At 42.8% G+C, this 25954-nt stretch overlaps 1 protein-coding gene across 1 annotated transcript in view; it reads right to left on the reverse strand.

The window, feature by feature from the left end:
* The window catches only part of pdlim5a (PDZ and LIM domain 5a), a gene marked incomplete at its 3' end in the record, with an annotated part of 53206 nt that overhangs the window by 9303 nt on the left and 17949 nt on the right, over nt 1-25954 (reverse strand). The window contains exons 4-7 of the mRNA XM_079730372.1: nt 13947-13989; nt 12963-13402; nt 9500-9675; nt 9267-9303 (exon numbers count right to left, since the gene is read on the reverse strand). Coding sequence (XP_079586498.1) covers nt 9267-9303; nt 9500-9675; nt 12963-13402; nt 13947-13989 — 696 coding nt within the window. The remainder of the gene's footprint in view (nt 1-9266; nt 9304-9499; nt 9676-12962; nt 13403-13946; nt 13990-25954) is intronic.

A 25954-nucleotide genomic window follows, 5' to 3' on the forward strand; every position in this document is an offset into this window, starting at 1 on the left:
AAAGCTGTTACCACAAAAGCTATCCTTGAGAAGAGCCAAACGACTTATTTTAAGACAACACAATGTCCCTAAATATTCACCAAGGCCATGAATACAATTTCTACCGGTAACAGTTTTACAGACTACTGCTTGTTAGGATACAGGCACATTTAATCATTAAATATGCAGTTCCAGAAGTTAAGTGAGCCAAACTTCCAAAGTTGTTTAAGTTTTAAACTATTTTTATTAACACAAATGAGGTGAAGGATTTGGTCTTACTACCAAGATCATCTGATTAAACGTTCCGGTTCTACAGCTTATGGAACCTTGACCTGCTGGCTTCTAAATATTATTAGTGTCTTACCGTCTCTCAAAGACTCACCTACTCACTCAAAAACTGCCCATCGGGGTCTAAATTTACCATCACCTTTTAAACAAATGCCAAATGAATAGAGCTTTTATGAGTTGTAAATTGTGTGCCTGTGTGCATGTATGCGTATGCCTGTGCGTGTAAGTCTGTGTGTGTGTGTGTGTGTGTGTGTGTGTGTGTGTGTGTGTGTGTGTGTGTGTGTGTGTGTGTGTGTGTGCGTGCATGCGTCTGTATGTATGTGCGTGTGCATGCATGCATGTGTGTGAGTTTATGACCAAGTTACACATGGTTCATCAAGTGCCAGATGAAATACTTGGGTGGGCCAACATTTTCTCAGACTAGACCTTCAGCATCCCATAATAAGGCATAGTTGTGGCCGATGCCAACTGTTGGGTCACTGCTGTTTTAACTCCACGTACGGTGGTTACAGAACAGGGGCATCGTGCAAGACACATGTTGTGGTAGCAACTGCTACCATGGTTACGTTGAGTTGTGCGCCAGTGGTTATGTATGAAATAGAGAGATTTCACGCCTGCACGATCAGAGACACACCCACAAAAACATAAACATCGGCCACTCATAACATTAAATCACTCGGAACGTGTGTGTCATAAATTTCACGTTGAGACCAGGAATATGTATTTTATCTGTTTTCTCTGCGACTCTGAAAGGTCTGCTGATTTGAACGTCTCACATTAGAAATATACACAGTTCGTATTCATATTGTGAGGAAAGTAGGAAGACAATGGTTGGATATCGTGTTGAGTATCAATGCAGAACGAGAGGAGAGGAGGGTATAGTTTGTTACATTTCTTATTTTAATTTGTGATATTTACCGAAAGACATGGACAGCATTTGTACGAGACATAAGAAGTGGGTCTCAACATCTGTGGCAGATTGATGCCAAGAAGCTCTTTGAAATAAGATGGCAATGGATTGAAGTCAAAGGATATATTTACTTTATATATAGAAACCTGGTGTACTATAGATCAAGAAATATTTTGTAGCACTTGTGTTCGAGATGAATATAATGCAAAATTTGTTAAGCAGTGTACACACCGCTGATTATGATAATAGAGTGGCGAAATCACGCCCCTTCCGGTAGAGCCCATGGGACCTATGAGATCGAAAAATATAAACGGGTTTCAATGGAGAGAAAGTTATTATTTTCTAGTCCCAGTCTTTATATGCCCTGGGTTACACATATGTTGTTTTTTGAATTATAATAATAACTTTTCATGCAAAGAAAACTAAAAGATTTCGCGAAGAAGTTTGATAATGTTAGGTTTTGTGTGAGGCCGCTTTGTGAACTACAGCTCTTCGCTGTTCTCGACGCGAATGATATACGTCACCACCCGCACTTGGAACTCTGGGACAGACATGGCGATCTCTGGTCCACTTGAAACGCCTTTTTCCAAGGGGAGGATAAAAGCATCGAAAGAGGTGAAAGCCATTATAAGTCGGGGCATGTGAAGAGTTTCAGTTATGCCGATGGGGAGATTGTTGGTCTTGTCCATGCCAGTCGCAGGGAGCGTGACGTCACATACGAGACGTGTAGTCTTTCTCATTGTGTTTCTCTACAGCTTTTTACTGAACAATTGCACAATAAACGGTCAAACTCTTGACATGAAAAATTATCATTTAAATCCACAAACAACATATGTGTAATCCGGGGCATATAAAGACTGGGACCAGAAGATAATTAGTTTCTCTCCATTGAAACCCATTCATATTTTTCAATCTTATAGGTCCCATGGGCTCTACCGGAAAGGGCGTGACTTCGCCACTCTATACATGATAATTCATGCACATCATTGGAATGTTGTTTTAACATCATTAGCAGTTAGCTTGCAGTCAGTAGTGGACTGCTCTAGCGGATGGCTTCCATCTTACCATTTTCTTTGGATATTACAGTATATAAATTTGAATTAAGGATTAAAATTAAAAAAGGTATTACATTTGTGTGAAATGAAATTAGAACTGGTTAGTAGTGATGGATGTCAGCACAATGCAAGTCACTAGCTAGAAATACATCCACAACATCTGAAATATCCAAATGTCTAGAGCGTCAGCTAATTCAATCAAGCAGATGAACGAGCTCACCACGCTCATGCACATTAGCAACTATAATGGGCTAACAACAGGTGACCACCAGAGGAGGGCCATAACAAGATGCACACCAACCCCATTTGTTCATTAGCGCGGCGCTCGTTAATAATCTCAACCAATGAGGACACTTAGAAGGGAGGGTAATTGAGTTTTGCTGGAGTCTTTGTGCTGATTAATGGAGGACTCCTGCTGGTCTGATTCAATAGGATCTGCTGTGATAATTGACCATCTGGACCGTAGCGGGTCTTATGAGACTGGATAACTGCCGCAGATCAAGAGACAGGCTGGGGGTGGGGGAGCAGGGCAAAGCGGATGAGAAGCACTGAAGCTGTCTCATTTGTCCTTCTTCATTTCGTTTTGATTTCATTAGATGTTGCTCTCCTTGCCTACAGCCTCGAATTGTTGTAGGAGCAGATTTGGCCTTGCGGCACAAGGGGGGGGGGGGGGGGGGGGGATGTGGCTAAGGCTTTGGCCGTAGGTGGGGAGCCAGGTGTGGCTTGTTAGAGGAGCAAACACAGCTGCAAGAGATGAGCATGATTAGCAGAGCTTATATATAGAATGTCCGTTCGGATTCTCTCCCCCAGGCGTTGAAGCTGGGTCCTATGCACTGGGGCTGTAGCTGCCACCTGAAAGGGATTATTTTGTGTGGCCAGGTGCATCGTTTTGCATAACTCAATCTCATGATTGATAAACTTGCTTTTGCTGAAGTACAAAATGTGGTTTTCTCTTAAAAACTCAGGACTGCCATGGTTTAAAACTCTTTTTTTGCAGATGAACCCATTTATAAGTCAGAAAATAGTTGTGACCCCAACTTCTTAAGTTATGTTTGCCCGTAATATCAATTTCACAGTGAACATACGCCCACCGCACATGCTATAGTAATCTGCATCTGTTGAACCTTTACGGATCATTTCACATCTTTGAAATACATTTTTTTAATCAAAATGAATCAAGATTTAACGACTACAGTCAATCGGCCGCAATCCCATATGCATATCAGCCGTGCCTGATCAAGGGCTCAATGGAAGGGAAGTTTCCTCTTCAGCAAAGGCAGACAGACTCTCCTGATGGCTTGCAGCTGATGCCCTGACCATTCCCCCCTTGTCATTGATATTCAATATATTCAATGCCTTCAACAGCAGCTATTTGTTATATTGCACAGTAGAAATCGAGCTATGGGACCCCATGTGAAACTTGGCCTGCGACCCACATGTTTGGCACCACTGCTCTACAGTGACCCGTTTCTCGACCCTCTTTACTCAGTTTCATCACAGATTTCGAGGCCTCACAAAGGGAGCATTTCATGAAAGGGTGTAAAAAATAAATAAAAAAGAAAGCATATACTGTGACCATATGGACACTTGGCTCAAGCAGCTTCCCCCATATCTAGAGCTGATCTTCTCATAAAAGAATTTCTCTAGTGTGAATGAAAAAAAGCCCAACAAAACAATCTGTGAGGAGGTCCGACTGCTGTCCACCGGCTATCTCATCCACGAAACAGATGGCCAGTAACGCCTCGCAGCAGTGAATCCAGGATGAAATGGAGATCTCATAAATGCACAGGCTCATGTGCCTACACATTCCTTCACATACAAAAAGATACACGTACAAACTTACAGACTAATCGCACACGCACAAAAAAGAGACTCACGCATACCCTTACATGCACAAACACGCACGCACGCACACACACACACACACACACACACACACATACAAACATGCAGACACACACACGCACACGAACACACGCACACACATTCACACCTCCACGCATGCACACACACACATATTGACTCACACACACACACACACACACACACACAGGAACAGAAAGACACACACACACAAACATTTCACAGTCTACACTTGTGCCGAGCAGTGAATGAGTGAGCTGTGTGAGGTGCTGCCAGCACTTGTGTCATAGCTGGTGTAGATTGCGTCCTCTGAAACAAATGCATTGTGCGTTTGGCACTCCGAAAGACCACTATTGTCACGCCACCAGCGGGATAAGCTAATGTTACACGCTACCAAAACTAAACTATTCAAAATCAATATGTTGCATCCTATAGAATTATAATCTACTGCCAAATGTATTGTGTAACTAATGTCTTTATATTTGACCAATGGTATAAATTGACAAGGCAGACTCTGCTAATATAGTTGTAAGTTAAAAGAATCTGCAAGTTGCAATTGACCAATAATTAATAAAAAACTGTTGTGTTACAAACCGGTGGCTGTGTCAACCTCATGTCTAAAAGGCAACTAATAATAAACATATTTTATGCTATATGTTTTTCTCCAGTGCAGTTTTTCTCGGCTGCTCTGGACAGGAAGTCCAGAGGACCCAACCATCCAGAGGAATCAACACACGCACACAAACACACACACACACACACACACACACACACACACACACACACACACACACACACACACACCCTAAACCCACATACACACACTCACGCATTCCACAATGGATGGGCTTATTACTTGTTATTCTGTGTTATGTAATGCAACATGAACAGACTTTTTTCGGGTCTGATGACATTTGATAGAAAACAAGAATACAAGTCTTTGTATCTCACAGGTGAAGGAGTGAGTATGAGCTGAAATGTTGATACATGCAAAAATGGGCATTGAGTTGGACAGAGCAACTGGGTGGTAGAGGACAGCCAACAGAAAGAAGGATAGAAAGTAAAAGCCAGGTTGAAAAGAAATACCATGGTGTCTTTTTCACTGGTTCAACAGAGTTGAGAGAATCAACGTCTTCATCAGCAGTGAAGGTAACAGTGTTCAACATCCCTGAATCTCTGCCGCCCCCTAGTGGCACAGCTGATTCACTCCAGATTAAATGGCAACCAGTAAGCAATCAACAGTGAATACATTTAATTTGTGTGGTCTATGTCCCCCATAACTCCATTATATGTCTATGTTTTTGTTATACCTTTTATTGCCTGGATGGTGGACTGTTGAGGACATGGTGTTTTGATCAGGGAGCCATCACTCAAGACAGGCACTGATAGTGGGTCGTACGAGAGACAGTGGTCGAGACACATACATCCAGCGAGGCAGACACTACCTGGCCTCCATGCGAGGACCATTAAACTGAAGCCTGAGCTGGCAATGACCAGAAGGCAGGGACACCAAGGGAGCCCGTACCGTGGACCGGAGTGGACGCGACTCGAACTCAGGAGGCCATACAGAGCAGTTTGCTTCACGATAAGAAGGTAGACACAGAAGACGAGGTTGCAGAGTTTGACAGACTTAACCCTGGGGTCTGAAACACTGGTGATTCTCCTTGGTAAATCACCATGATGATGGATTCTGGGCCCTAGGTTGAAAATGCTATCGGCAGGTGGACCAGAACAATGTCATTGAGGTCGTCTGTGGAGGTCTTCCCATGTGGTTCAACTGGTGAAGGATTGGGAGTGGGTTTAGGAGCGGCCGGGGTACGGAGTACGGTGGTTTGGTTTCGGTCGAGTATCTGCAGTGTTGAGGATCTATTGGATAGTCATGGAGCCAGGTGCATAGTGTATACAATGAATGGATATACCTATCCTGTTAAGTAGGTGAGCGGTGCACATAGGAAAGCTCTTCATTATGGTTTTGGAAGCAAATTAGGTATAGCTTTTCTGTGTCTCACATGAAAACCAGAGAAAGATCATACTGAGTGCGATGTTGAGTTGTTTATATACACACACAGAATCTGTCTTATGCAGAGTTGTTGTGAACTAGCAGACGGTATATAAAATACTTTAATCTGTGACTGAAGGAGGAAGGGTTCTTCATCATTGGTGTCAATTATATTTGCTATTGATCCTTCATGAGTTGTGATGGAACGGCAGTGCTTAAATACTGAAGGGTACAGAACAACAAGTCTCACCAAGGACAGAGTGAGAGGGAAGCAGGCAGGAGCTAGGAATTAAATAAGGATAGAAATCTGGAGGACAAGAAAGGAAGGAAAACAAAAAGAAAGCGTCATGACTTTATTGGCTACAATTCTTCAAACTTAAAACAGAAGACATTTATTTTATTTGTTTTTAACTAGGCATTTTATGTAATATTGAATACAGTAAATACAGTGCCTTCAGAACTTTGAAAGAAGAAATATTAGGATCAGCATCAATGCCACTTCATCAACATGAGCGGGTATATCTTGCAATGTAAAAGATCTATAGCAAAACTGGACACTCATATTGGTAATATCTGGTATAATTCTATAAACATTAAACTATTTTAATCATAAACACACTTATTTATATACTCACACATGTACGCAAACAAATTAAATTAAATGGCTTACAATCAATCCATATGTGTATACATGCTTTTGTATATAGAGAAATATTTGTCAATATATATAAACATATATATATATATATTCTATGTATAATATACTTGTGATATATTTGAAGAAGAATTTGAAGAATTCAAGAGATTGAATTTCAGATTCAATCTCATTCTGAAATGGATGTTTGTACTTATGTGCTCAGATCTGTTTAGCATTCATTGAGGGCACTAACTGAGACACATTGGTATTATTGTAAAGGACATCTATTCTTTATTCTATGACACTCAAAAAAACAACAGTAAAAATGTGTTACTAGATAATCTGTCTCAGCAATGGACTTAATGTGTAATAAAAGCAAAATGTCAAGTCTGCCTTTTACTCTGGTGTGTGATTCTCCCTCAGAACGTAAAGAAACATGCGTGCAAACTGCGCCAATACTTCTAAGCCTTAATTTCTAAGCTGAAATATATTTATCTATTGTTTGACAGAACTTAGATGTAATATTCCCACTACATGTGTTGTATTTTACAGCGATACAGTTTAATGTACTTCATTTGTTGTTGTTGTCACAAACACATATTAGCCTCATCCCACACCAACACCTGCCCTGCTCATTAGCCTAGACTGTTATCCGACTGAGAACCATGTTACGTCAAAACTATTTTAATTCCTTCAGGCCAGGACTAGATTTAAGAATAGTAAACAATGTTCTTATACTGCTTTGGTTGTTTATGTATGTGTGTATGTGTATGTGTTTTTGTGTGTGAATGAATACGTGTGTGTGCCTCTGTATCTTTTGACGATTATATGTATGTGTTTATTACATTACACATGCACAAACTATACTTATACTTAAATTCGTATTAATTAATTTTACATAACCATATCATACATGTTTCAAAGTAGATTCTAAACTGTTCTTGTCCTCCATTGTCTTTTTGTGGTACACTGACACACACTGACACTCACATGCATGTACACACGTGTCCATTTCAGGCTAGCTTCATTTCTCCACCGCCTGTGACAGATCTGACTCCTCTGAACTTCACTTCCTGTCCCACCCTCCTGTCAACATGTTTCCCAGTATACACCCTGGTACAAGAATCAATCAATCAGACACCAGAAACTAGCGTTCTGCGATGTAAAAACATACTGAGGAGATAATAAAAATTAGAATACACATACACACATGCAAGAAGGAGTGGATGCACCCACGCGCATGCATTCTGGCTAGCACACGCGCACATGCGCGCATGCGCACCCACACACAGACACACATAATCTGATGTAATCACAGATGTACACAATCACAGACCCACACACCTCATTACTTAAACACACAAACACACACACACAGTCTGATCGAACTAACACTGAGCCAAAAACCGATCACTCAGATGGTCAGACTCATCTCATACTTATGCAGACAATGGCCAACACACACACACACACACACACACATCGACGCACGGTCTACTGGACATTGAGTGTGCGTGCGGACACGCCGTGGTGCCAGTCTCGGAGCTCGGTGTACTTGGGCCCGATCACCACGCGAGTGCTGGCCTTCGCTCTGCACAGCCGCAAGGTAAAGATTAAAGAAAAAAGAGACAGAGAGAGCGAAAGAGAGAGAGAGAAAGAGAGAGAGAGAGAGAGCGAGAGAGAGAGCAAAAGAGCGAAAGAGAGCGAGAGAGAGAGAGCGAAGAGAGAGAGAGCGAGCAAGAGAGCGAGAGAGAGAGAGAGAGAGTGAGACGGGGAGAGAGAGCGAGAGAGAGAGACAGAGAGAGAGACAGAAAGAGAGAGAGAGAGAGAGAGAGAGAGAGAGAGAGAGAGAGAGAGAGAGAGAGAGAGAGGAAAAACAAGACGAGAATGAGAGCTCAATTTGCAGTCTGATCGTATGAAGGCCATGCCACACAGGAACAGCCTGAGGTAGAGTATGAGGAATTAGGAGAATATTATGATGGTTTGTGAGATCATGATTGCGCACAACTAGGCCAAACGGCCTCACCCAAAAACAAAGGGAGAACCTCAATTAGGACAAGGGTTGAGAATCGTGCCGGTCACACATGTATGCTGACGTCGCCAGGGGCCACAGCAAGTCAAATGGAACACAGCGTTTTGCAACAAAGCCTAAACACAACCATCGGCATTGTTAAGCGCAGCAGACACGCCACAAGAAGGCTCCAAAACCAATACACATGCAACCAATACACAAATCACCACCACAAACAGAGACCACCCCACCAACCACAGACCAGATACGACTACACAAAATGGCCCTGCTCCCTTCTGCGTCGCTGATCCGCCACTCTTGCGGCCGCCATTGACAAACTTCCCACCATCTTGAACCAATCGGATTTCAAACCGGATAAGTCCATTTTTTTTTTTTTCGGACAGCCATGTGAGTTGGTTAATCAGCGTACATTTTTCACAATGCTCACACATTCACATCAATCTGTTTAGAATCTGCTGTTAACACAGCAGCAGAGCAGGCATCCAGCAGTGTTATGTACTCACTTTGACTTCTTGGCGTCCTCAGCCTCCTGTTCTTCTGCTGCAGGGGGAGAATAACACATCATTCAGAACAACGCCATAACTGTCATAACGGCGGTTGGACTCAGAGACAAAGTGCTTTGAGTGGCCACTGGGTAGAAAAGCGCAATATAAATGCAATCCATTTATCATTTAACACCAACAAAGAACAATAGCACACTTTGAACGACCTTTGACCTGAGGTTCAGCTGCCTAACCTTCTCGTTCGGTGCCTGTGATCTGTGCCAGGATCCTGAAGGATCTGGACTGGGTGGTTCCGCCACGGGGGCGCCAGTCCTCCGTGTCCTCCATGATGCGCTTCCTGCTGGCGTCTCCGTGGGTGGGCACATGGTAGAAGTGGATGTCTGTCTCCACCACGTGCTTCCTGGGAGCCCTGGACAACAAGGCACCTCCGTAAGCGGACAACCAACCAAACTCTAAAACAATGGATTTTAGATGAGAAGAAGTGGGGGGGATTGATCCTGGTCTGAATCTCGACTTAGATGGGGAAAGTGTTAAAAATGTAAGGTTAGGTGTAAATACTCAAGTTGCCCTCTATGGCAACCTAACTCTAAGGCAGTTTTTCCCAAGTCTGATTGTAGCAAGTTGAGAAAGGGAAAGCCTGAACCGGAATATAGTCCCAGGGTGTTTCGATTTTCCTTTAAAGGCCTTGTATTATATCCACTGATATTATATCCATAGATATTGATTTGAAATGACTTCACATCAACATCACACCTGGTGGTAAAGTAGGGCCCCAACACTGCAAACCATCCATGGAGACACACACGAAAATGACACAGGCAACTAGAGTAAAGTTTAGAGTACATTGGAATGGAATATGTAATGAATATGTTATTGTGTATGTTTTAAACATTAATTTGTTAAACTGCTGTTTCTTGATGGCTTGCTATTTTTTTTCTAAGAATTACATGGTGATTTTTTAAAGGGCAGATGTTTTAAAATTTTATTTAGCAGACTTTTAGATGTTTAAATCGACAATAACAGTCAAGGGACTTTAGTGTTTGTCAGAGTGGTGGTGAACACGGTGAGACAAATCAACCACACTTTGTAACATCACAGCGCTATAGTCGTCTGACTTTCAAGCACACCGTTTACCTTGCAGGGGGAGGATTTCTTTCAAAATAAAACAAAATAAAATAAAAAGAAAGATAAGGTTTACACAATATTAAAGCATTATGACAGTGAGAGAAGGCTTTGAAGTGTTTATTGTTGAGGAGCTTACTTCAGAATACTGAGAGGTCCACTAACGGAGAAGAAAAGGGAAAAAAGATAAGGAAAGGAGGGACAAACATAGGTATAAAAGACCAACTCAAAGAAGACTCATCTGAAGGGGTTACCGACTATCGCTCACGCTGCATGCAGGACAGAGAACTACATTTCCAGTAGGTAGAAGGTGAACTAGAAATGGAGTGGAATCTAAACAAAAAATGTAGTGGATGATAAATAACTATTTCCCCCACACGGAGGCGCTGTATGCGTTCACACAAAATCAACATGAGGTCACGCGGTGGTCAATATAAAAGTGGGCACTAAAATATATCTTGGCACACAGAAATCTCTGCGTGCTGGTACGTATGTATGTATTTGTGTGCGTGTGTATGTGTGTGAATGGATGTTTGCGTTTGTGTATATAAACTACCCTGGCGGAAGGGATTACACTACAAAACAAATTTGGCATACACAATATGCTAAATTGATTAAAAAAAAACATGTGGATGATTTCTTACGAGTATACGGCACAGTAATGGGCGTCTGAATGGGGTCGCCTTGTAAACAACATAACCTGAGATGCGCTCATTCATTGCACTGATTTATCAGCACCTTTCAACAGATATCTGTAGGCACGCAGCCACGGCAGAGTGTTGACAAGCTTGTGGGGACCTGGTGCTGTCAAAGTTCATCTGGCTAATATGTGTGTGTGTGTGTATGTGTGTGTGTGTGTGTGTGTGTGTGTGTGTGTGTGTGTGTGTGTGTGTGTGTGTGTGTGTGTGTGTGTGTGTGTGTGTGTGTGTGTGTGTGTGTGTTAGAGAGAGAGAGAGAGAGAGAGGGAAAGTTTGAAAGATAGTGGTGATGGGTTGCTGCTATTGTCATGCATGTACCATGACGTACACACAAAACACACACACACACACAAACACACACACACACACACACACACACACACACACACACACACATACACACAGGCAGTCATGCAGAGACAGAGACATTGCCAATGGAATACCAAGCGCTAAACAGCGGGCAGCAAAGTGACGAACAGAATGAAGCAGTGATCGAGAAACACAAACGCAAACACACTCATACTCACACAGACACACACATGCACACACACACACACACACACACACACACACACACAGCTGGCTCATGCGTTAACCACTGACTTGGTGATTTGGTGCACTGCTTGAGTCTGTAGAGAACCAGAGGAGAAGACCAAGAGAAGCACACATCAGATCGTCAGAGAGCATAGCGGGCATAGAATGTGTTCAAAGAGGAGCCAATCGGAGGAGAGGAAATATTGTACATAGTTACATGCACACACGCATACACAGAGTAAGCAGGAATGGACACCGATGATTTAAGTCCCCCTCTGAAACGAAGCTCAGCGTATGACAAAGAATGGCATGCATTCATCCCCGCCAGTCACATGCATAATTCACATGCACTTAAATCAACCCTGAAGGCAGGAGACTTAAGGAAAAAAATGCAATGAATCAATGAGTGAGTGAACATGAATCGGATCCAATTCTGTCTATAGAACACACATTTGTCCAAGAAAATTAAATCCACGTTGTGGAAAAGAAAACACTTGCCCTAACACCCTGAACAGCCGCATCCACATAGCTCTGGTTACCAGTGCAGGGCTATATATAAACCAGTTAGTCACAGCTTCCACCACTCCCGAGAAGCCTCCCTTGGGAGCAGGGGAGCTGGCATCGGTACAGAAGCGGAGGGAGGGAGAGATGGAGCAGATAGGAGGTAGGTTACTGGATGCACAGTGCCTGTGTGGTCAATCGATGACCTGGTGTTCTTGAAATGCAGCAGGGAGGAGACATCCCAGAAAAGCGGTTAGTTCACAGGAGTGACTAGAAGAGAAAGATAAAGAGGAGCAGAGACCTATCTCTGCATGGAAAATACGTCCGGAAAACCGGAGGTCTGCACTGAGTCACCACTTAATGCTTTCAAATCAGGGTTCACAGCTTTTCCGCTTGGCAAGGCTGTTTATGAAACACAATGCATCTGCAGGATATTACCGAGAGCGGCATCACTGCTCACAAAGAAAGGGCCACCATAAAACATGGATATTCACTATTAATTAGAAGAATCTAACTGTATTGACTAATATAACTTCTACCTAAAGAGTTGTAAGTTATTTTAATAAGAGTGCTCCCTTCCTTGTGGTTCCATTTATACCGAATTACAGACAACTGTCAGTGTGAAACACTGCTTAACTCGTACCAGCGAACGGGATCAAAGTACACCTTCCTTCTCAATTAGCTTCCTCAAGTAAATGTAAGCCGCAAAGAACGCTTTAATACACTTTGACAAGTTCGACAACAAGTTTGCCATTCGATCCAGAGCAGGGAGGGGAAAGAGAGAGGTTGGAAGAGCGGGGGATATAACCCGTCTAATTGGCTGCTAGAGACCGCCACTCACCCGTTCAGCTCCGGCAGCAGAGCTCCACCTTGACTCTCCAACAGGCCCCGCCTCTGCCCCATGGCCACCTCACAGGCATTGTGGTCAGAGTAGAGGTGGATGGGCGTGTTATAGACGGACGGCTGGGGCACCACAAGGCCAGGCGGGGAGGACGAGGAGCAGGGGGAGCCATGAGGGGCAGGGGGCGGGGGCGGTGGAGGAGGAGGAAGGGTGGGAGTGTTGCGCGAGGCGAAGGCAGGAGTGAAGGCAGAGGACGGGGAAGGGATGGAGGCAGAGAAGGGATAACGTGAGGACGGGGGGTCGCAGGAGGGTCGGGCGTGGTTGTTGGGGTGCGGGGCGGTGAGGATGTTGGAGGGTTTGGGATGAGGATGAGGATGGGGAGGAGGAGGAAGAGGGTTGCGGTTGATGGCGACTGGTTTAATGATGTCTGAGCGGTAGCCCTGCCAGCGTCAGGGAGGAGCATGCGATGTACACACGAAACACAAAAACACACACACACACACACACACGTCACCACACACTGGATGCAACATGCTGATGCTTCACCGTTCAGAATTAAAAAATAGTTGTATAATTGTAATTTATGAATGACCAATTTCACGGTTTCAAGTTCAAGATTTCTATTTCAAAAAGGTATACGTAAAAAGAAATGTAGCTTTACGTAAGGTCAGTAGAAACATCAGCATTCTCAGTATGTCTCAAAGGACACACAAAGAATATATTTATAATGCAATATAAAATTATATATTTAATTAAGTACATCTTTTATATATTACCGCATGCAACAACACACCATGTCAATAGCATCGCTTCAGAGGGTAACATAATTACAATCTCTATTTGATTGATCAATTGTGATTTATACGATCATCAATTGGAAGTAATCAATGAATGAATTAACCAACCAGTTAATTGCAATCCATACATTACAATTCATGATGTGGTGATGTCAGTATGTTCCTCTTCCTACTGTCTCCCCCTTACCTTTTGGGCCACCGGGGGAGGCTGCTTCGGAACAATAGAAGCTCTGAAGAAGAGAGACAGGAAGAGAGAGAGAGATGGGGGGTGGAGGGGGTTTGTGAGAGAGAGCGAGAGAGAGAGAGGAAGACAGATAAAAAAGACCATCAAGATTAGTTTATCAACCATTACATGTTGTCATTTTTTATGTTTTATCTTAAAACTGTATTGTTCCAAAGTAATAACAAGCCTGTAGGCCAGATGCAGAATAAAATGTCAACATATGGCAATAAAATACAAACAATTGAATACAACACATGTGGAAAAAAGCTGGGAGGGATGTATTCTAGGCTAGTGATTTCTATATTGAGCTCATCATATATATCATGATTACAGAACTTCCTGGTGGAACGAACTGAAATAAATTATACCCTATCTATGAAACTTTAATCTTTGGTTTCTGTTTTTATGTGTTTGCCTGTGTATGTGCGTGCCTGCATGCGTGTGTGTGAATATTTATGTATGTGTGTGTGTGTGTGTGTGTGTGTGTGTGTGTGTGTGTGTGTGTGTGTGTTTGTGAGTGTTGGTTTCACACAAGAAGGACAGTGCAAGTGAACGCATCTGTTTTGAGAACATAAAGCATATTCATTTGATAGCTATGACCATATTGAAGTCATGAAGAGCCTTGCTCTCAATTACAGGTCAGTATGACGATTTGTCTAAAATCGTCCTGTTTGTACATTCCTACATAATATAATGCATAATACGCATGTCTCAAATGTAAATTTACAGATGAGTGAAAGTACAACAGTTTACTTGTACTTTTTAATTTAACACATTTTAGGAAAGCTAACGCAATGACATCCCCCCTTCCAGAATGTTCTAGATTTGAGTGACCTCTCTGGGACGACATCCCTACAGTATGTCCTGCCCTCAGGGATGGAAGCTGACCACACCTCTGTAAAAGAGCACCAACAACCTTATTAACAACGAATAAGGTTACCTCATACTGTTCCTCTCTCTCTCTCTCTCTCTCTCTCTCTCTCTCTCTCGCTCTCTCTTTCTCTCTCTCTCTCTCTCTCTCTCTCTCTCTCTCTCTCTCTCTCTCTATCTCTCTCTCTCTCTCTCTATTTGTCTCTCACTCTAGGCTCTGCAAGCCAGCACAGTCCTGATAACATCCTCATGTTTCTGCAGAGTCAGAAGAGTTCTAGAATGAATAAGTGCATTCTAGAACTCGACCCATGCAGATGGAAGCGGAAACGACAAACATGTTGATGAGTAATGATCCGAGTCCCAGTCAGGGACACTAGTCATCGACTTCAAACATCAGCAGAATTCGCATAAGCCCTCAAACTACTTTGGTGACTATTCAGAGATGTAGCTCTGTCTCCCATTCTCTATCTCTCTCCCCCACTCTCTCAAATATGACAATATGACCTATAGGGTTTTTAAATTGAACAATGTCTCTCTATCATGACAAATCATTTCCTGATCAACGACTTAACAATGACCAAAATAAACATTAGCACCAACATAATCATTAACATTCCAATTCTCCTGTGCTCCAAAAATGTCAAAAAAAGTAATTAGAGATAATTGAGATAGAGACTATTATGCCTGCACTATTTGCTTTGTCTAAATTTCATCATAGAGACGAGGATTCCACTCACTAACTCTGACTGGAAGTTCCATAATGCAAAAAAAACTAAAACAAGGCTCTTCAGTGCTAACTAACCCTTCTCACGGATGAACAGAGGAAACACCAGCGCCCGACCAGAGTTGGCCAGAGTTGGCCTGACCAGCAGCACCATCACACAACCAAAAGCCTGTCGTTTGCAGAAGACCTTGGATCGAGGTCAGGGAATAGTTTATACTAGGTTATAGCTCTGGTTTTATGTGAAGGTACTGGGATTGTACTGCATCAACACTGGGAGATTCTAGTATATCCAATTGTATCCCTGTGTCAGAGTGTCCAAACAATTGTTCAGTTAACTATAAAGAATGGCTGCCAAGTATTCTGATGTGATTTTAGTGTGATTCCAGAAGTATTAATTACACTTTGTCTGCTGTAAGGCTGTACATTGGTGATGATTGATGGGGGTGGGTATCTTGTTTCCTCCCATATGTTCCTTACGTTCTGTTTTGTTTTGGGATGTAATCTTCTTTGCAATGTATATGCATAGTCTGTATGGAATGCAGTAAATCAAGAGGAAACTCTGGAAGACTAATATGTAGATTTATGTGTGTGTGTGTGTGTGTGTGTGTGTGTGTGTGTGTGTGTGTGTGTGTGTGTGCGTGCGTGCGTGCGTGCGTGCGTGCGTGCGTGCGTGTGTGTGTGTGTGTGTTTGGTGTGTTTGCATGTGTTTGCTTAACCTCTATCCTACCCTCAAATAAAACATTGTATATTAGGATAATGAAAGCTATTTAAAAGTCTGTTCGACTGACCAAAACTGATCAGGATTTAACAGCAACATATGTAACGCAGTATGTATGACGGTGCCTGGTCATACATACCGCACATTTGGCCTGTGGAGCTGAACTATGCATGTCTTTGACAATCATTTTATTAGGTGGGCTAAAACTCCCTAAACATGAGACTTTATAACTTTCTCTTATAAACAAATGTGCAGTCCAATGTTACAAACCAGACAGGATGCAAAATATTTAAATGATGTAGGTGTATACAACACACACATATACAAGAGCCAAATATAATACCATTCATGGTCCACACCTGCACACAGACATGAAGCATACTTTGACAGGGTGTACTGCCATTCGACAAACAGAGTAGTGGAGCACAGCGAGGTCAGCTAATGGATCTAGTTCGAACTGAAAGGTTAATAGTGTGGTGTTCCGCTCGTATGGAGAGGACACACCCAGGTCACACTCACACACAGACGAACACACGCACACACACATACACACACTTTGTGTTTGTTTGAATCGTGTTACTGTGTGTATGTGTGTGTGTTTGTGTGTATATGTGTGTGTGTGTGTGTGTGTGTGTGTGTGTGTGTGTGTGTGTGTGTGTGTGTGTGTGTGTGTGTGTGTGCGTGTGTGTGTGTGCACAGGGTGTGGTGATGCTGAATTCAGGCATGTCTGTCTGAAATAGTAGTGAGCATAAAGCCTGCGTCATAAGTTATAACATCTGCAAAACAGTTTTCACACACAGACAAACACACATACACACACACACACACACACACACACACACACACACATACACACATTGACATTTTCAAATCACAAACTGTTGGACGCCCGGATATTTATGTTTAAACACAACTCCAGAGACACATCCCTACCTATCAATCAATGACATGATTTTTCCTTTATCCTTTCCATATTTGTCTGTTACAATTGCCCTTCACCTGTCTCGTGCAAACCTCTGCTTTATCTCGGCCACCTATTTTTTTGTTGCATGATTTTGATCTTGATGATCCACATCCTCGCATCACAAACCCATGTTCTTTCGGTCTTCTACAATGTAAGCAGTCATCAAGGTAAAATGTAAAGAGCTGGTTGTTCTTCAAGGACGTCCCAACAACAAAATGAAAATCCTGTGCGACTGAAATTGACTTGGCATGTGCCTAAATGTTTGGTTATTCACATATGTGTTAGAGTGTGTTTATGCAAGAGAGGAAGGGGAAGACTGAGATAGTGATGTGCACCCCCCCCTGCCCCCTATCACCTCTCCTCATCCCCACATGTTGACACTATTGCTATCTCATGACTTTGGCAAGGTCCTGTCTGGAAGCTAATGTAGCAGAAGTGAGCTTAAAATAGAGGCTCTGAAGAGCCTCTTAGTCTCTCTTGTTTCAGGCCTGGTACTGCACCAAGTGTGTCCAACCCACCAAGCGGTTCTAACCCAAACGGTGGCCCTAGTATGAAATCACACAGATGCTGCGGTCTTGGCCAGGACTCTCTTGTCAAAAACGCAAAGATGTTAAATCTCAATAATACCATCCTGGTCAAATAAAGTAACTTTTTAAAAAAACAAAAATATACATGGTAATGTACAAGACGTTGTCATTGTTAAATAACGATGGGGGGCCTAGTCATTTCTTTCCTTGGCTCTACTTCCTCATGTAATGAACCCCATCTTGTGCTAGATGCTTCCTCTGTGGTTCCCCTAAGATAGATTGATTGAGATAGAAAAATAAAATGACTGCGGAAACAGATCATGCAGGCTTCTGACGTAGCTACGGTTTGTGGTTTGTATGTTTTTCCTTTGTGGGGTAAGATCAATGGCACCGGACACGTGGCCCTGGGCTGGGGTCAAAAGCTTATAAGAGACATGGTAAGTGTGGATGTTCAATGGGCCAGGGAGAGTTGAACACCCAACCAGGGAGCATGACCTGACCTAGCAGGGTAGAGCAGGGAGCTGCAAAGCACAGGATGTATTCTTTAACTTCAGTTATTACGCAAGAAAGTACAGCACCACTGGGGGTGGACAGTGCCCTGAAATAAAATAGTACTGTTTTAGAATAATGAGGTACATCCAAAACAGCATTAAAAGTATCATGAACAAACGGCATGTTGGCTGTGGTGTCACTGTGTGTGAAGGTGTATTTCTATATGTTTAGTGAGTGTGTTTCCAAGTGTGTAGAAATATATTCCCAGACGGTTGCATAAATAGAAAGGTGTCCTTTCTGAGATAAAAATCAATATGAAATGGATGCTTCAGCCTTTTTATGAATTCAGAGCAACTCTGCCCAGAGAAAACCCCATGGTTTATATAAGCCCACTGACCCATGCTTATCAAAACACACACAGGTACCCAGAAGGCTTTTAAATGTTCGACATGAGGAAGCAGCCACAATAAAACCAGAATCCCACCGGGAAAGGAGAGAGAGCAAGAGGGAGAGAGCTATTTCACTTTCCTTCTTACCTTTTTATGGTACCATATATCTTCCCTTTATATTTCCTTCATTTCATTAGTTTGTTTTATATTCAACTTTAATTTATGTACAATTTCTATCATTTAATTTTTATTTTTCCTTTGTTAAGTTTTTCAATTACTTTGGTTACATAAACACATATTTACTGGCCTATAAAGTTATGTGGAAAGGGATAGTTAGAGCGAGAGAGAAAGAAGGAAACAGAGAGAAGAGAGAGAGAGAGAGCAAGAAGGAGAGAGAGAGAGCAAGAAGGAGAGAGAGAGCTAGAGAGTATACATGGAGAGAAAGAGTTTGAGCAAGGGAGAAACGTAACTGCCGGTATAGATCTACCCTTCAGAACTCAAATCCCATACCGACTAGGGGGGCAGAGGTCAGAGAACAGCTTATCTGTTATTCATCAGAAAGCCTCATGCTCCCAAAGGTGGACCACAAGCAGCTGCTCTTTGGCTCGATTGAGCTTGGAAGATGTGGTCCATTCATTGTCATTCCAAAGTGTTGGTAGGTTTCACAGACGAGTGAATACAAAGTTCAAGATAGCATAATGAAGCAAACATGTTCAATCATAAAACATTTGAAATCGTTGATTGTGTTTTAGAATGCGTTGAAGTTTGCATTGCGTTATATCCTAGGCCTCCGTGGAATAATTGATTGGAAGACACGCCATTGTATTTAATGAAGTTAACATGAAAGGAGGCCAGTGTATAAACAGGGTCATACCAACAGCTGAGCTCGATCAATGTACAAAAGGAGAGGATTTTTTAGAAAATTGAAAAATTTCAAAGGATGTCTGATGTTTGAAATACCCTCGAAAAAGTGTACAACAAAGTTGTAAACTCGTCCCATAATGTCCCTTAAATTGAATTTTGACTTTATTAATGTGACCGAGTCATAAGATATAGCTGATTGTTGTTGTTGTTCTCTTTCTTCTGACAAACTTTGGATAAAAGCCCCTACTAAGTGCCAAACATGTAAATAAAAAGATAGATGGCATATGTCATGATGTGAAGTGGTCAAAGACATGCATTCCCTAAGCATCTATGTGCATAAATGCCACCGTGAACACTACTTTAAAAGCAATATTTTATCAAATTAATGATTCAATATTAAATGGACTTCGCAGGACCAAAAGAGAGCTGTACTTTCCTCAACGTTTCCACTTTTTTACAGTTCTCTTTGAACTTAAAACATGGACATTCAAAAACACAGATTTACTGAGGCAAGATGGAGGTTTGACTCCAACCAGGAGCCCTGAGGAACCAGGGAGGGGCCGATGTGGGGCCAGACCGTCCCCAGAGCTGTCCTGCGGACCCTCTGTGCAGCAGCACAGGGCCATCTGGTTGCCTTGAGGTGAGCCAACACAGTCAGAGCAAGCTTATTTGAACTAGACCCACACAATGTGTTACTTGTGCGTGTCTTGGGCCCCGGGCTGAATGGAGATGAGACCCCTGAATTTTTTTCTTCCGATACAATCCGTTACACAGTATTACACAAGTGTATATGAATAGCATTGGGAGTGACTTTTAAAGTATAGGATCCTGGGCCGGGAAGGTCACTCTTCCCTCTAGGTGCATTTAACACAGGCAGGGGCCCCAGATGTTCTAGGAAGAGCTGTATGTGTTGTGATGGGGCCCCATGCTAAACTGGAGGAACACTAAGTGATTTAGAGCCCCCCCCCCCCCCCAAGGTTAATTACACTGTTAGAAAATAAAAAGGTGAGGATTACGATGGCTTTTCTGTAGTCCCGTATGGCCTTATCCAATATACGGAAGGATACACTCGGGCCTCAAGGTAAAAGGAATGTGCAAATTACATGAGAAAGGGGGAGAGAGGAACAGAAGAAGGGGAAAAGAGGACATTTTTCCTCTTGGTAAGCTCAAGAAAAAGACCACAAATATATTTTCAACGAAGCATATTGAACGAAGAAAAGGACAGCACAGGGTGATCTACAGCTGGACAGGGAGAGGCCGGCTGACAGTCCAAACTATCCACAGCTGAGCAAGGAAACCAGGGTTTTATTTTTTAAACATATGGGACTTAGTTTGCTGAGCGGGTCGTATAAATCAATGCACTTCCGAAGCAGAGGTACAGGATTGGCTACCTGGTGTGTTTTTATTGGTCAACTGTGATTCAACTTTTGAAAGGGTTATTCTTTGTTTTTTTCCCTCCCCTCCATAAAATGTATGATAATGAAACAATGTGTAGGACCAAGGTGTGTTCTCTTCAATGTTACTCTACAATGTTCTCTTCTCGTACATTTATACGTTTTTTGTAAATTTCTGTACAGGTCAGCAGTGTTAACGTCCAACCAGCGAGTGCCAAGTAGTGTAAAGTGTATTCATAGTTTATCAAAGTATGTAGTTAGTATATGAAGGGGCAAAAACAGAGACAGGGCGAGACGTTTGGAAAAAAACGCTTCAAAGGTCAAGCTGGTTTGAGATTTTCTCACACTCTTCGCTTTGTCCCTGGTGGCAGCTGTGATTTACAGAGCTACTGACAGTGTGTGCGTTCAGTCATCAATCCCCCAGAGGCAGCGGACCACAGGTACTATAACAGAACACAGGAAGCCAAGGGGAACACACACACCCACAGTGACCATCTCTGAGTGGCAACAGTCAACCACAGCGGAAAAACAAACTCAAACCCACACACTTTAACTGTGTAAACAATCCGCCTTTGTGCGATATAAGTGGCTATTCCACTAAAATAAATGGTGAAACCAGTTCCTGCTTGGTCCACAAACAAGCATTGTCTCTCTTTCAGAGCTACATGTGTACACACGGCGGTCAAATGTAACGTCTCACTGCTATCAATGTAGGTATGTGGCCCGACGAGCCCAAATGACCTCACCACCATGACATGGGCGCCTCAGACCGGATACTGGGCCTACTGGTTTCGATGGACACTGTTGTGAAGTGGAACTCGGCAAAATGCTGCCACAATGAGGTAGGTGTTTGAAATAATTGTTATTATTACTTGGTTATTCAACGCTTTAGTACAAAGTGACTCATTGGAAGGAGCCAGGCCTTTTGCTCAAGGATGCCTACAAATATTTAGGGTTTGATCCCAGAGGCTTTTGAACGGGATTCAAACAGCTATACCCCTAGAATATCCTGCCCCCTACATGAAGTGATATCAGACAAACGATTGTTTGTTTTAAAGAGTTTTGATTAAGTTTGAATACCGACTTTTTGAAAACCCATTCAGAGGAAGGAACAAATGGTTAACCGAAATAAGGAAAACAATGTGTGAGTACAAACACTTGAGGAACATATCAGTTGGCTACATTGTAACAATGGCATGGCATGAAGGACTAACAATGTGTCAAACTTTTTCTGTTAACTGAACAATATCAAAGCGTGTTCAACTGTTTAGTGCTCGTGTAAAAAAAGGAACGATGAAAGGAGGCGTTTATGGAACAAGAGCTCATGAAAGAGGAATGCTACGTATGCCAATAGTCACTGACATAGGACTCGACACAACCTGCTCTGAGTATTAGTGGGGATGGAATAAAACCCAGACTAAAATACATCCACAAAGCTGAATAGTTTGGCCTGAATTTTTCACAGTCAATTTCCTCCTAGACTAGAATAAACGCAAACTTTTCTTTTTTTACCCACACGGTTTGTGATAAATGGTGTGAGAGAAGAGAGAAAACAATGAGCGAAGACAAAAAAAGAAATCTGTATCACATTTCAAAACACACTGATTAAAATGTATTGCAGTGAGATTAGCCTCGCTATTGATGTATATTTAATTTGGAGTAAGGCTGCAGTTTGTATTGATCAAGTTTATGCTCAGGAGTACTAGATCCTTAAAGCAGTTTATAAAAAGGTTGTCAACACTTTTATTTTCTCATTAACCTCAACCTACCCTCTTTTAAAAACTCCTGACAAATCCTTTGCGTCATCTAAACTCTGCAGTCTGAAGCATGAGCTGATTAGCACTTTATAATTCCACCTATAAATATTTGTAAAATAGCATCGAAGAGTCAAGGCCGATGTGCAGAGCCGGCCAGTATTGGCCCAAAGAAACGGTTGGCTTCCCTCAGTAACCACTAACGTTCTGCCATTAGAATTTTCTATTGCGGCAAACTTGCCAGAACCAGATTCAGAGAGACAGGTGTTTTCAAGTGTAGCTGCATTCTCATGGTATTGGAATATCATTGGTATATAACACAAGCTGAGCCAAATATTACTGCAGAGGGGTTTAGATGCTCTTTGCCAAATACCACAGACTAGTGAGGGACAAAAACAGGTGAGGGCATTTTAGCAGTCTTGGCTTTAGAACTTATCTGGCAACTATTACTGCAGAGTTGAGAAGTGACACTGGCTGATGCAGTGCAAATCAGTGTGTGTGTGTGTGTGTGTGTGTGTGTGTGTGTGTGTGTGTGTGTGTGTGTGTGTGTGTGTGTGTGTGTTTATGAGTGTGCACACAAGTGTGTGTGTGTGTGTGTTTGTGTTTGCCTGCGTACGTGCCAGTTACTGTGTACATGTGTTCCCTCTACAATGCATTTTCATGTGTGCATCAATCCCAAAGAAAACAATACACACATAGGTGTGAATTTCGACAGGCATAGTTCATGTCTCACTTGCATCCGGCCATCTGCTTTTCAGCGGGCAGCTGATTCTGATGGATAGGATTGAAGTATAGCAGATTTACGTGAGTGAGTGAGTGAGTGAGTGAGTGAGTGAGTGAGTGAGTGAGTGAGTGAGTAAGAGGGTGAGAGAGTAAGTAAGTGACTGAGTGAGTGTGAAAGGGAGAGTGAGAGAGAAAGAGCGGGAGAGAGAGAGAATGAGAGAGATAGAGACGGAGAGAGAAAAGAGAGTGAGTGTGTGTGTGCGTTTATCAGAATGTGCGTGTGGGTGTGTGGTCGCCACATGGCTCTGCATTCACATCTAAAGAAGCCCTTATATGCTATACAACCTGGTCCAGTAAGGGAAAGGGCATCCCTCCTCTCCCTCGAGGAACATAGTGATAAACAGCCTGATAACCTACACCCGGGTCTGGGTAAACTTCCCTCACACAACCCTATCGCCTGACGACAACCACTGCTAACTGCATGGCTTTAAATAACACAAGCAGCTGCCTGAGCTCTGGGACAGCTATGTGTGCGAGTGTGTGTGTGTAACACACATGTACCTGTATGCATGGATGAATATGGTTTAAATACAAATGTGTGTGTGTGTCTATGTGTGTATGTATGTGTCTGTGTGTATGTGTCTATGTGTGTGTGTTGCTCAAGAGTGCATGAGAGTATTTGAATTTGTGTGTGTGGTTGTGTGTGTGTGTGTGTGTGTGTGTGTGTGTGTTTGTGGGTTGGGATTGTATGTGTGTGTGTGTGTGTGTGTGTGTGTGTGTGTGTGTGTGTGTGTGTGTGTGTGTGTGTGTGTTTGATGCTCAGGATGTTCCATTCCCCTTGTGTTGGCTCATATCTCCACTATCGGCTCCACTTAGTCCTATCCAGTTACCCCCCCCCCCCCGTGTCACCTCATGGTCCCGTCTCATCACAGCCATGAGGAACCAGTCAAAACCGAACCAGTCAACCCCCCCCCCCCCCCCCCCGCTCCTAAGAACAACTAAGACAAAAAACAGAACACAAAAAAAGCAGGTCTGAATCATATGCAACAACAGCAACTTGTGAACAGCACACAGCGCTCTTGTCCTGTAGCCATGTGGCCTCCAGAACCACGTTCAGGAAACATGACATGGTTTACGTTGGGTCCAAGCGGAGCTGTCGGAGAGCATTGTCTTAGGGGGTCCGGTCCCCCCCGCCTGGATGATATCAGTTTTTTGAGGAAGCGATAAGAGCGGAACTAATTAATATATTATTATACTAAATGTTTGTAAGGCACACAAAAGGCTTTTCATCGCCACCGCGCCCATTCACACGATGGTGCTTGCTGCATCGTTAGTTCACTTCACACTTTTACTCTGCGCTTTGCTGTAGGTATGAATGTACGCCCCTATACATGCGATCTATGGGCTTGGTTGTTGAAGTGTGAGTCAGTCAGTGTTCAAGGACGCCTGTGTGTGCGGCCACGTCAATCCCTCTGTTTGTTGCACAACCCAATAACACCCACAAAAAAATACCTGAACAAACATGAACACTTGGACCCCGCACACATAGAGACACACACACACACACACACACACACACACACACACACACACACACACACACACACACACACACACACACATTGTTAACAGTGAATGAGGTATTGAACAGGGTACTTATTGACCTGACTACAGGGAATATAGCATTTAGCTCAGACCTGGCAGTCCAAGTGATAACAAAGGCGTTTCTGTCGAGGTACAACGTGATTGGTCGAAATGTACGGCTTAATAGTTTACTTTTCACGGCAGACTTAGGAGAACCATTAATTAGAGTGCCTGAGAAAGCTGCTGGAAAATGCTGATTGCAGCTGAGCAGCTGGGGCAGCTCCAACCCTCCAAGACAGTGAATGAAGACCACACCATCGCCTTCAATCATGTAGAAGCGCTCTCTCGCTGTCTTCCCAAGTCCCAAGCTTGAAGAAGTGAAAAAAGATTATGGCATCAAGCCATTTTTCGTATTAATACCCCGATCGTAAAAGTGCCACCTAGCTGGAGTTATGGTCTTGAAGGGCCGTGTTGTATGGAAGTGGTGGAGAGGAAGCCACTGGAAGGAGGAACGGTTGGGCACGTTTTCCCTTAATTTTCCTTAACAATAAATAGTATCTTTCCACAGTAAAACGGAATGGTTTCTAAGCATATATATGCCTCACTCTGATAATGATGGCCATTCAACAGCATTTCTACCTTCTCGAAAATGTACATTGACCTTTCTTTCCAATCTTTGTCTCACTGATTGTAGTCAACTGTTTTGTATGTCTCTCTCTCTCTCTCTCTCTCTCTCTCTCTCTCTCTCTCTCTCTTTCTCTCTCTCTCTCTCTCTCTCTCTCTCTCTCTCTCTCGCTTGAAATTACAACATTTTATGTTTTTAATTAAAGCTGCATTACGTCAAGTAGTCACGAAGCAGCATAATATTGAGTCTAGAGTACTTCCTTAAGGGAATGGTCATTCATTGATGTAGCCAGAGTAAATACTAAGTGGCTTCACATGGATGAACTTATGATGTTATAGTTGAAC

Source organism: Pollachius pollachius (assembly GCF_949987615.1).
Source record: "Pollachius pollachius genome assembly, chromosome: 1".
In the NCBI taxonomy this organism is placed as follows: Eukaryota; Metazoa; Chordata; class Actinopteri; order Gadiformes; family Gadidae; genus Pollachius; species Pollachius pollachius.